This window comes from Mustelus asterias, chromosome 3 (assembly GCF_964213995.1).
Source record: "Mustelus asterias chromosome 3, sMusAst1.hap1.1, whole genome shotgun sequence".
Lineage (NCBI taxonomy): Eukaryota > Metazoa > Chordata > Chondrichthyes > Carcharhiniformes > Triakidae > Mustelus > Mustelus asterias.
Window position 1 is genome coordinate 74,192,856 of NC_135803.1, and position 15,199 is coordinate 74,208,054.

Sequence of the window (15,199 nt, forward strand, 5' to 3'; positions counted from 1 at the left end):
GACACAAAAGTAAAGTTTATTTATTAGTGACGAGTAGGCTTACATTCACACTGCAATGAAGTTACTGTGAAAATTCCCTAGCCACCACACTCCACACATGTTCGGGTACAGTGAGGGAGAATTTAGCATGCCCAATCCACCTACCCAGCACATCTTTGGACTGTGGGAGGAAACCGGAGCACCCGGAGGAAGTCCACGCAGACATGGGGAGAATGTGCAAACTCCACACAGACAGTGACCCAAGCCGGGAATTGAACCCGGGTCCCTGGTGCTGTAAGGCAGCAGTGCTAACCACTGTGCTACCGTGCCACCCCTAAAATTTTCATTTTAACAATAAGGTAGCTCAGCATCTTGCTCCAAAGGTATGAATTCCATTCATTCCCTCCTCCCCAGATGGTTCTGCGTAAAGCCTACAAAACCTATTTACTTTGCTGTGTGTGTGTGCGCGGCGTGTGTACACTAGTCCCTCCTCCCCCCCCCCCCCCCACACCATAATTTACAGTTCTCACCTGTAGGATAGATACAGTGCATGCAATTGATAGAATGACTACGTGAAAGACAGCAGTACGTCAGGTGATAGTTCCTTGGTCGTTGGTTGTTAGTGCGAGCAGCTGAGTTTGGCGGTTCAGCATTTTTGTTTGGTTTTGAGCTTGAAATCTGTCCAAAGATAACTAAATGTACAGATGGTGCCACCTGTAACCAGTGCCAAAATAGAAGTGATGTTCATAGACTCAGAAGGATCTGAAGCAGCTGGAGTTTTAAACAGAGAAATGACAGCTGGGGTTCAATCCTTTTAATAGTAAAGTGAATGAGATTTGGAAGAAGGTATGGGTATCTCTGGGAACAAACTGGAGGACTAAAATAATGTTATATTTGTGGGTGTTATCATGGTGCAAAGAAAACCAAATGTTAGGCTGCACATGGAAGACTATAGCTTACTAATGAAAAGAGGCAAGTTTATGATCATACATGGCCTTGGTGTATCGGCATCTGGAGTGTTAAAACCAATTTTATTTCCTGGTTTTAAAAAGGAGACTTTGGAGATGGAGAAATTGGATACATCGGTCTGAAAATTAGTTGTGACTGGGAGCAAGGTACTGACTCATTTTTATGACAATCAAAAGAAAGATGTGCACTTATACAGTATCTTTCACGATCTCATGACATCCAAAAGCACTTTACTGCTCATGAAGTTCTTTGGAATTTCAAATGTAGGAATTGTGGCAACCAATCTGTACATAGCAAAGTTTCACTTTGAAAGATAAATATTGGCTGGGACACTGAGGTGAAATCTCCTGCTCTTTTCTGAATAAAGTTATGGGATTTTTTATGCCCACCCAACTGGGCAGAGTAAACCTTGAGTAAGCTTTGTTTTTGAAGCATAGATCATAGAAACATAGATCACAGTAGCAGGAGTAGACCATTTGACCCTTTGAGCCTGCTCCACCATTCAGTATGATCATGGCTAATTATCCAATTCAATAGCCTGATCCCACCTCCCTCCCACCATATCCTTTGATCCCTTTTGCCCCAAGTGCTATATCTAACTCTTTGAAAACATACAATGTTTTGGCCTCAACTGCTTTCAGTGGTGGCGAATTACACAGGCTTACCACACTAGGTGAAGAAATTTCTCCTCATTTCAGTCCCATAAGGTTTGCCCCTTATCCTTAGATTATGACCCCTGGTTCTGGACTCTTCACCATCCTTCCTGACTGTTCCTGTTAGAATTTTATAGGTTTTTATGAGATCCCCCTAATTCTTCTGAACGCCAATGAATATAATCCTAACCAACTCAATCTCTCCTCTTGTTTCAGTCCTGCCATCCCAGGAATCAGTCTGGTAAACCTTCTCTGCACTCCCTCTATCGCAAGAACACCCTTCATCAGATAAGGAAACCAAAACTGTACATAATATTCCAGGTGTGACATCTCATCCAAAGAATGCACTTCTGGCAGTGCAGCATTCCATTCCTCCTGCACTGGAGAATCAGCCTCCATTTTTGTCTCTTGTCTCTGGAGTGGAACTTGAACCTACAACCTTATAACACTTGAAGTGAGAGTGTCAAAATTGAGCCGCAGCTGTCGTCTAGAAACTAAAATCAGTTCAAAAATGGTGAAATTTACAAATGATACCACATACGAATAGTTACACGTGTAGTCAACATGGAGATACTCTGAAAGATTTGTAGCAGCTGGACTTGAGTGTGAAAGTCTCTGCTACTGCTTAATTACAGAATTTAGAGAGAAAATTGGCCGTGTATCCTGGGATTTGCAGCAAAATAGTCTGGCGACCTACATGAATGCTTATGAGTATGAAGGGGCTTGATAAGTTGTACGTTTGTGCAGAGATTTTCTTGCCATGTATGGAACTTCAGAGCTAATCTCAAGATGAAAACAAAAATACACTACTGATATAGTTTCTTCTAAATGTGATCATATGAAACAAACCACGAGGAATTTAGTCGGAAGCTTTCATTTTAAAAAGGAAATAGAGGAAGTTGCTAGTATCTGAAAACATGTATGGCTGATGATTTTTCTAAAAGATATATAGTGATAAGTCTCCGAAAAGAGTTGGAATTGAGAGAGAGACTGAACAGAATGATGGCCGTTTTCCAGAAATACATTTCAGTGCTGTTATGTCTGCAGGTGGACCTATCTGAATGTTAGAGATAACTTGCGATGCTGAGGATATTCAAATTATCCTGTTGTACATTTAGTAACTTCAGTATTTTCTTCCAATTTGCCCAGCGGGCATAGAATTAAATTTTAAAAGTGCTTAACATAAAGATAGTCTTCCTGCTCAACAGGATGTTTCAACATCCTGGGTGTATCATTGTGTGCCAGAAGAGTGAAAAACATTTTGATGGAAAAAGGAACGGAAATCAAGTTTGCTGGCGTGGGATTGGTGATTAATTCTGCACCATTGCAAGAAATCAAAAATAACCATTTCACTGGAAATTGTGAAGCCTTCATTCTGACCAAGCACTTCCATTTTAACCCCACAAAATGCATCAACGAAGAAGGAACTATTCCTGAACATAGTTAGGGAAAGTTGGAGAGAGTACAGAGGAGGTTTACCAGGATGTTGCCTGGTATGGAGGGGCTTGGTTATGAGGAGAGATTGGGGAAACTGGGGTTGTTCTCCTTGGAAAGACGGAGGATGAGGGGAGACTTAATAGAGGTGTATAAAATTATGAAAGGCATAGATAGGGTGAACGGTGGGAAGCTTTTCCCCGGGTCGGTGGTGACGTTCACGAGGGGTCATAGGTTCAAGGTGAAGTGGGGGAGGTTTAACACAGATATCAGAAGGACATATTTTACACAGAGGGTCGTGGGGGCCTGGAATGGGTTGCCGGGCAAGGTGTTGGAGGCGGACACACTGGGAACATTTAAGACTTATCTAGACAGCTATATGAACGGAGTGGGAATGGAGGGATACAAAAGAGTGGTCTAGTTTGGACCAGGGAGCGGCGCGGGCTAATTGTTCTTTGTTTCTCGTTTCAAGGCTTCATTCTATGATCATCTTGCTGGTGCCAGTACAGAGCAAGACTGCGGATAGTTGGGAACCTGTCTCGGGGGCAGGGAATCCATATGGTGTTCGTGGAAGTGGAAATGAATAGGGTTGGGAAGCATTTTCCGATCAGGGCCAGTGTGATCTCCTAGACTCGTTTCGATCGCCTCAGGGGGTCGGAGAGGAATTTCCCAGATTTTTTTTCCCCATATTGGCCCTGGGGTTTTCACTCTGGGTTTTCGCCTCTCCCTGGAGATCACATGGTCTGGAATGGGGGGGTGGGGGTGAGTCAATAGGTTGTGATGAACAAAGCATCGTAGCTGTGAGGGACAGCTCGGTGGATAGGATATTAGTATGTAGATAGGCTGGAAAATTGGGCGGGGATCCTGGATTCAGGATTCAATCCTGGACCGGGGAGCGGCGCGGGCTTGGAGGGCCGAAGGGCCTGTTCCTGTGCTGTATTGTTCTTTGTTCTTTGAAAGTCCAATGTGTAAATCTTGAAGCATGGCTACTTAGATGCTGTGACCATTCTGTGATTCTATTTAACTTGCAGTCAGGAAATCTGCAAATCTGAAATAAAGACTGGAAATGCTGGAATTACTCAGCAGGTCTGTCAGTGCCCATGAAGAGGGGAACCTAATTAATGTTTTGGATCTCTTTTGTGTTCTAATGCAAGATCACAAGATCTGAAGTGGTAATTTGTGTTCCTCCCCACAGATGCTGCCTGATCTGATGAGTATTTCCAGCATTTTCTGTTTTTATTCAAGGAGTCTTGATATTATTTCTGAAAACAGGCAGATTTCCGAGATTGGGTATTAAGCCGCCTATTATGTGTTTGGGTTCACAAAGCTGACTTGGACAATTTACTAGCCAAGCTTTTGAGAGAGGCTAGTCGGAGGTGGCGGCGGTGCAGAGAGAGAGAGAAGGAAATGATCAATTTGCCTAGTCTCCTGTGCCTTCCTCATTCTTCCTAGATAGTTATCAACAGACTCACATTACTAATTTACTCTGATATTAGGTAACTTTACAACGAATACTCAACTAATTTGCTCATTTTTGCTCTGTGGGATTCCTCTGGGTGTATCGGTTAGGTGAATTTACCATTCTAAACTGCCCCTTAGTGTCCAATGATGTGCAAGTTAGGTGGATTAACCATAGTAAATGCACAGGGGTGGGGGTATGGGCCTGGACAAGATGCTCTTTCAGCGCAGACTCGATGGGCTGAATGGCCCCCTTTTGCATTGTAGGGATTCTAAGATGTTGGAGAGCATATTTTTGGTGTTTTGCCTCTGCAAGGTGTGATGTGACTATCACTAAATGGAAAATGTTAAAATTATCTACAGATTTTTCTTTTGGAAGCTTTAGTACAGCTTAGACTAGATTAGAAGTTTTTCAACATCCATACTCAGTAGAGAAGGGATGCCTGTGTTGGGAGGTAGCTTCTAGTGCACAATTTCTGTCAGTTGCTGGCACAAATGATGCAAGAAACCTGACTGAGAGGAATCGCAACCTGTGACTGGGCAAGCTGATTGGAACATATACGCAAAGTCAAAATACATCATAGACCTTTCAAGGGTTAGGTGAAGTTTGGAAGAGACCAGAAAAAAAAATCACAGGCGTTGAGAATGCAAAATTGTACAAACGTATGGCAGGCATCGACAGAGGAGACAAATTGGAAAGTTATTATCAAAAATCCAAGTTAATTAGTTGCAGGAAGCTACATTACAGTTTATTAGTATCACAAGTAGCCTTGCATGAAGTTACTGTGAAAATCCCCTAGTCACTATACTCCCGTGCCTGTTAGAATTCAGCATGGCCAATGCACCAAACCAGCATGCCTTTTGGACTGTGGAAGGAAACCAGAGCACCCGGACGAAACCCACGCAGACACGGGGAGAACATGCAAACTTCACACAGACAATGATCTGAGCCCGGAATCGAACCTGGTGCTATGAGGCAGCAGTGCTAACCACTGTACTACCATGCCGTCCACAGTTACAGGAGATCAAATGACCTTGTAATGATGTTCATGAGATACTTATTTTATCAAACTAACTCTTGCTCAAGGAAATTGAAATGTATCTGAAATGGAAGCATTGGATTACGAGCTTACTTAAGCACACAGTGTAGTATATCAGCTGCACTGATGTTAAGGTCCTTTGAATTCACTTTCCACCATGGCCATTGCTTCCTTCAGATCGTTTAATCCCAAATGTAACTATTTCACGGTGCAATAATGGATTCACTTTGTGGATTCCTCTGTGTTCTTTTGGTAAGTATAATATTGCTTTTTCAATTTTTCAAGCTTTCTGTTCAATCTTGTCTCTTGCTTGTCAAAACTGCTACTTTTGGCCCCACTTTGTTCTCCTTCCTTTTTGCCTCCCCTCCAATACCAAAACTTCCCACTGACAAGTTTGTTGTTTGTGACAAACGCTACACAAGTTTAATTCCCTGCAAAGTCTGCATCCATTCAAGGCTTGAATATAGCTCTTGAACACAGATCTTATGGTACTTCTGAATAAGATGGGAAAAAAAGATGGAATTCTGAGAATTTGAAAGGCGCTATATAAATGTAAATTCTTTGTTTTGTATGGTCCTATCGCCTTACTGTCCATCCTCTCTCAGCCTTCTATGTCTTTCTGTTTGCTGCATCCTTCCTTATCACATTGGATTCTGTGCCAGTTCATTCTTTTGCAGAACTCTGGAGCTCCTTACCTCCGTCTGTTTTCTTTTACTTTAATCTTCAAGTTTTTATAATCCAAACTTCTCAATGATTTTTGTCCCATTTTTGATTTATCTTATATTACTGTACTATTTCCAACTTCCAGTCCTGTACTACCAGCCTTGGCCTTTTCCCCAGATTTTTCAATTTAAAAAAAAGTCAGGATCAAATGTGGCGAAATAGGAATGATATTTGTCCTTCCAGATGTAAAAAACATGTTTGTAGGATGTGGACATCACTGGTATTTATTGCCATCGTTTTGAGAGGGTCGTAGTGAGTCACCACCTTGAAGTGCTGCAGGCAGTGTGGGGTAAGTACATTAGAAATGCTGTTAGGTAGGGAGTTCCAAATTTTGACCCAGTAATATTGCAAGTCCTGCTTGAAGGGTATTTGCATTTGTTGGCGGTATTCCCCGACACCTGTATCTTGTTCTTCTAGGTCATAGAGATCGCTTCTTTGAGAGGTGTTGGTGAAGGGTCCTTGACAATTTGTTGTACTGTATTTAATGGATGTTATTCACCGCAACCATGGTGCAGAGATGGTGGAAGCAGTGAATATTTAGTGTTGGATGGGATGCCAATAAAGCAGGCTGCTTTGGTCCTGATTGGTGTTTAGCTTCTTGTGTTGTTAGAACTGACCTCGTCCCAGGCAAGTGGGGAGAGTATTTCCATCACGTACCTTATTCTTCCTTTGAAAATGATGGAAAGCGGATTCAGAAGGTGAATCACTTGTCGCAGAATTCCCAACGTCTAACCTATTCTTGTAGCCGCACTATTTATAGGACAAGTCCACTTCATTTTCTGGTTAATGGTGCTGACCCAGGATATAGATGATGGGGTTTTCAGTGATATTAATATCATATTTGTTAAGGTGGGGAGTTGGTTAGGTTCTCTTTTGTTGATAGTCATTGCCTTGCAGATCTGTGACGCAAATGTTACTTGCTACTTAGCCCAAGCCTGACAATTGTTCAGGTGCATGTGGGGACTGACTGCTTCATGATCTGATAGTTGCGAATAGAACTAAACAAGATGCAATCGTCAGCAAACTTCCTCACTTCTGACCTTCTGATGGAGGGTTGGTTATTGTTGAATCAGCAGAAGATGATTGAGCCTAAAATACTACTCTGAGGGATATCCTGGGGCTGAGATAATTGACCACCAACAGCCGCAATCATCTTTCTTCGTGCTAGTTATGACTCCAACTAGTGGCGAGTATTCCCCCGATTCATATTGATTTCAATATTACTAAAGGTCCTTGATGCCACAATCGGTCAAATACTGCTATTATGTCAAGGACAGTCACTCTCATCCATCTGTCCACGTTTGGACCAAGGCTGAAATGAGATCTGGAGTCAGGTGTTTCTGCCAGAACCCAAACTGAGCTGCTTGATACATCCGTCAATGAGACCTTCCATTATTTTGATGATGATTGAGAATAAACAGATGGGCAGTAATTGGCTGGATTGGATTTGTCCTGCTTTTTGTCGATAGGGCGTACCTGGGCAATTTTCCACTTTGTCGGGTAGATGCCAATGTTGCAGCTGCATTGGAACATCTTGCCCAGGAATGTGTGGCTATCACTGGAGCACAATTTTTCAGCATAACAGCTGGGATGATGTCAGGATCCCTGCTGTATCCAGTGCTCTTCGTTGATTCTTAATCATGTCGTGTGAATCGAATTACCTGGAGACTGGCATCTGTTATAATAGGAACCTCCAGAGGAGACTGAGATGTGTCATCCACCTGGCATTTCAGTTCTTACTGGATTGATAGGACACATTTGCCTTGTGATAATAGAAGAAAAGCAAATAAGACAAATATAATGAACCTAAGGACTCTTGGGTTACATGAAAATGAAACAATGCAAACAGGACCAAAATAAATTGAGTTCTTCCGAGGTCCTTGACCAGATTCTCTGTCAGCTACAGATGACCCGATCAAGTAAACATCATCCTGAGGAAGGCACCACTTTGATTTGTCTTTCAAGGCTAGTACATGAGGGAAATTCAGACAAAAGAGCTTGAGGACATGCAACTTCTGTGCCAGCTCCTACATAACAGTCTTTGCACTGCGTTGTTTTAAGTGGCACTTAAAACATGATGTGACACTTCATAAGTGAAAACTTTATTTTGTTTTGCTCTGGAGCCTCCTGTGCTATTTAATATACAACTTCAGGTAATAAGCAAATTATAAATGACATTTACTAAACCGCATGGCACTTTTAGTTTGATTTCCCCAGGGGAAGGTTGTTGATTGCCCCTAATGTGGAGCCCATCTTTACAAAAAAAAATGGCTCTGTGTCTCTAAAATTTGTATAGCAGCTCAATCATAGTTATTACTAAAACTGGCACCTGTTTGCCTGATTCCTTTCTTATTTGTTGGCTGGCTTTTATTTTAATTCAGGATTTACAGATATTGCTCTTCTGCCAGCACAATAACTATTCCCATAAACTCATCTGCATTTCCTATGAACTAAAGCAAAATCACCAGGGATATTTTCACGTTATACTTTATTAAATTCTCTCTCAAACTGTTCTGCCACCTTCAATGACCTATGCACATATACATTCAGGTCCCTCTGCTCTTTAGAGTTGTACCCTTTTATTTTATATTGTCTCTCCATGTTCTTCCTACCAAAATGAATCACTCTCACTCCTGCTCATTGAATTCATCTGCCACTTGTCAAACCATTAACATTAATAGATATTGGGAAGGGCAGGAATCCCTGACAAACTCCACTATAACCCTTCATCCAAGGACAGCCGTGCACCACTACTCTTTGTTTCCTGTCACTTGGCCAATTTTGTATCCATGTTGCTACTGTCCGTTTTGTCCCATGAGCTCTAACTTGGCTCACAAGTCTGCTGTGCAGCATCTTACCAAATGCCATTTGGAAATCCATGTACAGCACAGCAACAACATTACCCTCATCAGCCCTCTTTGTTACCTCATTTAAAATCCTAAACAAGTTCATAGAATCCCTACAGTGCAGAAGGAGGCCATTTGTCCCATCGAGTCTGCACCAACCACCCAGGCCCTATTCCTGTAACCTCATATATTTACCCTACTAATCCCCTGACACTAGGGTCAATTTAGCATGGCCAATCAACCTAACCGCACATCTTTGGACTGTGGGAGGAAACCGGAGCACCCGGAGGAAACCCACGCAGACACGGGGAGAATGTGCAAACTCCACACAGACAGTGACCCGAGGCCGGAATTGAACCCGGGTCCCTGGCGCTGTGAGGCAGCAGTGCTAACCACTGTGCCTCCCCAAGTTAAACATGATTTGCCCTTAAATCCATGTTGGCTTTTCTTAATTAAGTGATTATTAATTTTGTTTTCTTCACCAAGTCTACATCTGCTCTTCAGTAGAATGCTGCACAGTATTGTACTGATTATTATAATAAATTGTCATGTACAGCCCAAAAAGCCATTAGCCTTTAGCAGCCAATTCTAAAGTCTAGTAAATAGTGTAGATTTATTTCTGAGAAAAGTCTATTGCTTGATTTTCTCAAGCTAGTAGCACAAAAAGAACTGTAGCAAGGCATGACCAAGATACTGTGGATGCCTCCTTTTTCACAAAACAATTTCATTTCCAGTACAAGATACAGCTCAGCACTTAATACAAACCATGAAGTTACAATCTTCTAATCATTCATATCTTCTCTCTTTGAAAAGGCAAAGGAGTCAGGACAGCTGCAGAACAAGTGGTTAATGGTAAACATTCAAAATGTGCAAGACTTTGCCTGCCAGTGTTTGAATCGTGATGTTTGGAGCAATGAGGCTGTGAAAACCATCATTCGAGAGCACTTCATCTTTTGGCAGGTACCAAGAGGCTGGCAAGTGTTGGTGCTACAGTTTTTAGTGAAAAATGTTCAGTACACTATTGCTGGTGAAATGCAAGAAACTATTGAACCATGTTAATTATAGTAATTCACTTAGTAGTAAATTTTGGTCCAGTGAAATGAATGCACATTTAAATGGATGGTTTCTTCCATCTATTTCGTTTGTATTTGCTGTGACATGATGTTTGTCTTACACTTGGCTGGTTACCGGGCCAGAGGGGGATCATGAGTTTACAAGAGCCCACCCAATCTTCCATCTGTTACATATGGGAAATCAGGCAGGACCTGTTTTGTATGTAGATGCTGCTTGCCCAGTTTTCCTCCATGCACCACACCCCTGGTGATTCTTTGAATGCAAGTGCAGCAAAAGAAATATTTGCCCACTTCAACTTTGGTAATTATTCAATTGTTTTGACATTTTGTTTATGTGTTTTTGCTCCCTCTCTAACTCTGATATTCGCTCCTGTATTACACCCCCCCCCCCCCCCCCCCCCCCAAAATCATTACTTTGGTGTTCATTTTTCCTATCTTGAATGTAATGCATCCAGTGCAATTGCTGGTTCACCCCCCTGGAAACAAGTGATGAATCTATCACCATGGATTGAGTTCTCTAGTGATAGTTCTTTGTATAGTGTTGGGTTGTTCCAGTGGTCAAAACTTTTAAAATTCAGCTATTTGGCTTCAAGGATGTTTTTTTTAAATTTTAAAGATCAATGTCGGTGGGACCCAGAAAATGTGATGCTTGTTGACCCCTTGCTGTATGAAATCAAGTCATCTTCATTGCCTTTTCCTTTTATCTGTCACACTGATCTGGTCTACTTCCCTTTCTTAAAAATCTTTTGTTTGAAGGGCACTTGATTTCCATTTTCTTCTTTCAGAGCTTGGATCTGATCTAAATATTGCAGAAGCTAATTTGTTTGCCCTTTAACATGATGCATTTATAGTGACTTAAGTTTTTAGCATGAAATTGTCCACAGCCCTGTTTGAGTTGAAAAATCTGCTGGCTCCTAACTTTACTGAATATTTAATCTCATAAAGCCCAAGATAATAAAATAAAGCCGTTCACAGGAAACGCCTTCTGCTGTGTTTCTTTCGCACCCTGAATAGTTTGCTCCATGGTGCCTTGTACTCAGCGGTTATTTTCCTGAGGAATATTTGACAAAGTCTCTTCAAAATCCCGAAGTTAAAATCCATCATAACTCCAAATATTTGCCAGCCTAATCTCTCCCTATTAAATGTTGCAGATTATTTGTTTTCCTTGACCAGACATTTCCATGTGAGAGTGACTGTATTTGGATTCCTCAAACTATCCCTAACCAGATGTTTATCCATTTTTAAAAATCTTAATTAATGTACAAGCTTATTTACTTGGGACTTTAATATTCACATCTGATTTAGGGAGCGGGAATTCACCGTAATGGCACCACGTTTGAGGTTGTTAATTTTACAGCTCATGCTAAATATCTACATTTATTTATTTCTCTCAGCATGTTTTAAAAGCATGGATCTGCCTCCTGATAATTTCTTGAAAACAAGTTCAGTCCTGTAAAAGCAAAATGCAGCAGATGCTGGAATCTGAAACAAAAGCAGAAAATGCTGGAAAATATCAGCAAATCTGACAGCATCTGTGGAGAGAGAATAGAACCAATATTTCAAGCATGGATGACCCTTCGTCAGAACCTCTCTGGCGAACGGTCATCCAGACTCGAAACGTTCTCTCTTTGAATTTTAAGTTTGGGAATTATTCTCGCAGCTCCATTCTGAATCCAGTCCCATGATATCCTTCTAAAGGTAAAATGCTGAAAGCACCATTCAAAGAATGTGCACGGTTACAGGGTTAGGTAAAATGCTCTTTCAGAGAACCAGCGCAGACTCAGTGGGCCTAATGGCCTCCTCTTGCACTGTAAAGATTCTATGATTATGTAATTCAATACTCTGAATGTGCTCTCAATGTTGAATTACTTGCGATAGAACAGCTTATTTATTCTGTTGATGAAAATATCCCAGTACATGACTGAGTTCTAAATTCGGTTTCAAATTTTCAGACGCACCCAAACTATTTATTTTTCTATTTTTGACAACTTATTGTTTGTTCTAACAACTTCATATTTTATCACTTCTATTCTAATAGGCAGAACCTTCCCTACATTAAAATTCAATGTTCTTCCTTCAGCCCATAGGGTTAAAGCAATTTGAATTCCGTTCTACTCATTACTTGAAAGACTTGCACTTCTAAAGCGCTTAATTTTATAACCCTTTCTACCTCTGATTCTGAACTGGAGCATAAACATAGAAACATAGAAAACTACAGCACAAAACAGGCCCTTCGGCCCCACAAGTTGTGCCGAACATATCCCTACCCTTTAGGCCTACCTATAACCCTCCATCCTATTAAGTCCCATGTACTCATCCAGGAGTCTCTTAAAAGACCCTATTGAGTTTGCCTCCACCACCACTGACGGCAGCCGATTCCACTCGCCCACCACCCTCTGTGAAAAACTTCCCCCTAACATTTCCCCTGTACCTACCCCTCAGCACCTTAAACCTGTGTCCTCTCGTAGCAGCCATTTCCACCCTGGGAAAAAACCTCTGAGAGTCCACCCGATCTATACCTCTCAACACCTTATATACCTCTATTAGGTCTCCTCTCATCCTACGTCTCTCCAAGGAGAAAAGACCGAGCTCCCTCAGCCTATCCTCATAAGGCATGCCACTCAATCCAGGCCACATCCTTGTAAATCTTCTCTGCACCCTTTCAATCTTTTCCACATTCTTCCTGTAATGAGGCGACCAGAACTGAGCACTGTACTCCAAGTGGGGTCTGACGAGGGTCTTACATAGCTGCATCATTATCCCCGGACTCCTAAACTCAATCCCTCGATTGATAAAGGCCAGCACACCATACGCCTTCTTAACCACCTCCTCCACCTGCGGGGCCGATTTTAGAGTCCTTTGGACCCGGACCCCAAGGTCCTTCTGATCCTCTACCGTACTAAGAGTCTTTCCCTTTATATTGTACTCCTTCATCCCATTCGACCTGCCAAAATGGACCACTACGCATTTATCTGGGTTGAAGTCCATCTGCCACTTCTCCGCCCAGTCTTGCATCCTATCTATGTCCCTCTGTAACTTCTGACATCCCTCCAGACTATCCACAACCCCACCAACCTTCGTGTCGTCGGCAAACTTACCAACCCATCCTTCCACTTCCTCATTCAAGTCATTTATGAAAATGACAAACAGCAAGGGTCCCAGAACAGATCCCTGGGGCACACCACTGGTGACCGACCTCCAATTAGAAAAAGACCCATCTATACACACTCTCTGCCTCCTTTGGGCAAGCCAGTTCTGGATCCACCGGGCAGCAGCCCCTTGGATCCCATGCCCTCTCACTTTTTCGAGAAGCCTTGCATGGGGGACCTTATCGAACGCCTTGCTAAAATCCATATAAACCACATCTACCGCTTTCTCTTCGTCAATGTGTTTGGTCACATTTTCGAAGAACTCCACCAGGTTCGTAAGGCACGATCTGCCTTTGACAAAGCCATGCTGAGTATTCTTGAGCATACTAAACCTCTCTAAATGCTCATAAATCTTGTCCCTCAGGATCTTCTCCATCAGCTTACCAACCACTGAGGTTAGACTCACCGGTTGGTAATTTCCTGGGCTATCCCTATTCCCCTTCTTGAAAATAAGAACCACATCCGCAATCCTCCAATCCTCCGGCACCTCTCCCGTCTCCATCGACGACGCAAAGATCATCGCCAGAGGCTCTGCAATCTCTTCCCTCGCCTCCCATAGTAACCTGGGGTACATCCCATCCGGACCCGGCGACTTATCTATCTTGATGCCATTCAAAGATTCCAGCACAACCTCTTTGTTAAAGCATGTGATATGTATATAAGGGGAACCCAACCAAGACTAGTGTTCAAACTGAGAGCCATTCCCAAACCATAAGAAGATCCACTCGACAAACCATGTAATTTTTAAAAATATATTTCAATAACTCCATGAAGATTCACACCTACACTTGAAGAAATCCTCAGACATTAACCGTTTGGATTCATCAGAAAAAGAAGACTGACATTTCAGCAGGTTAATTTTAGAAGCAGAGTTAATCCTGTTAGAAAATTTGCATTCTTTTTTGGCAAATGAATGACAAGTTGAAAAATCGATCACCTACCCTCGTATTTAAGGACTTTCTCATTCATCAGATGCTATTGCCTTTTGCACAGTGAATATCTGAGCATCCTCAGATAAAATAATTAGCCTGGGAGACAATTGTTGAGCTAATATTATTCAGAAATGAAATTGAAATAACTACCTGGCATAACTTTCCTTATTTGATTTCATGTGAATTAATTAATTAACAACAACATGTTTGCTATTCTCTACAGCCTGAAATACCCATTTATCCTTTTCCCATTAGAACCTTAGCAATTATTTCAAGTGAACAATCTCTGTGTTACCCGTTTTTGACAGTCAATCTCTTTTCCAGGTATACCATGACAGTGAAGAAGGGCAACGTTACGTCCAGTTCTATCAGCTCTCAGACTTCCCTTATGTGTCTATACTAGATCCCCGCACTGGTAAGTGACCTTTCATTTAGAATTTCTAAAGTTTCTAGACTCAGGTCTTGCGTGGACAAGCTGGCAGAGGTATTCGCAGACATCTTCATCTTCTCTTCATACCAATCTGAGGTACCTACCTGCTTCAAGAAGACAACCATCATCCCGGTACCAAAGAAAAGCCATGCAGCGAGCCTTAATGACTTAGTGAGTGGCTCTGACATCCATCATTATGAAGTGCTTCGAAAAGTTAGCCATGCCACAAATCAATTCCTGACTCCCAGAATGCCTGGGTCCACTACAGTTCACCTCATACCGCAACAGGTCCACAGCAAGCGCCATCTCCCTGGCACTACACACAACCCTGGAACACCTAAATAACAAGGACACCTACATTGGACTCCTGTTCATAGACGACGTCTCAGCCTTTAACACCATTATTCCTACGAGACTCATCTTCAAACTTTGTGGCCGGGGGCTCAGCTCCTCCCTTTGCAACTGGATCCCAGACTTCCTAACCCACAAACTGCAGTCAGTAAGGATAGGCAA

At 42.2% G+C, this 15,199-nt stretch overlaps 1 protein-coding gene across 3 annotated transcripts in view; it reads left to right on the forward strand.

Annotated features, from left to right (window-relative positions):
* ubxn7 (UBX domain protein 7) overlaps positions 1-15,199 on the forward strand; it is an 84,797-nt gene that overhangs the window by 47,367 nt on the left and 22,231 nt on the right. For 2 of the 3 annotated variants that reach the window (XM_078209235.1, XM_078209237.1), the window contains exons 6-8: positions 1,818-1,922; positions 9,916-10,062; positions 14,581-14,671. In XM_078209235.1, coding sequence (XP_078065361.1) covers positions 1,818-1,922; positions 9,916-10,062; positions 14,581-14,671 — 343 coding nt within the window. The remainder of the gene's footprint in view (positions 1-1,817; positions 1,923-9,915; positions 10,063-14,580; positions 14,672-15,199) is intronic. The other variant, XM_078209236.1, reaches the window with a different exon arrangement.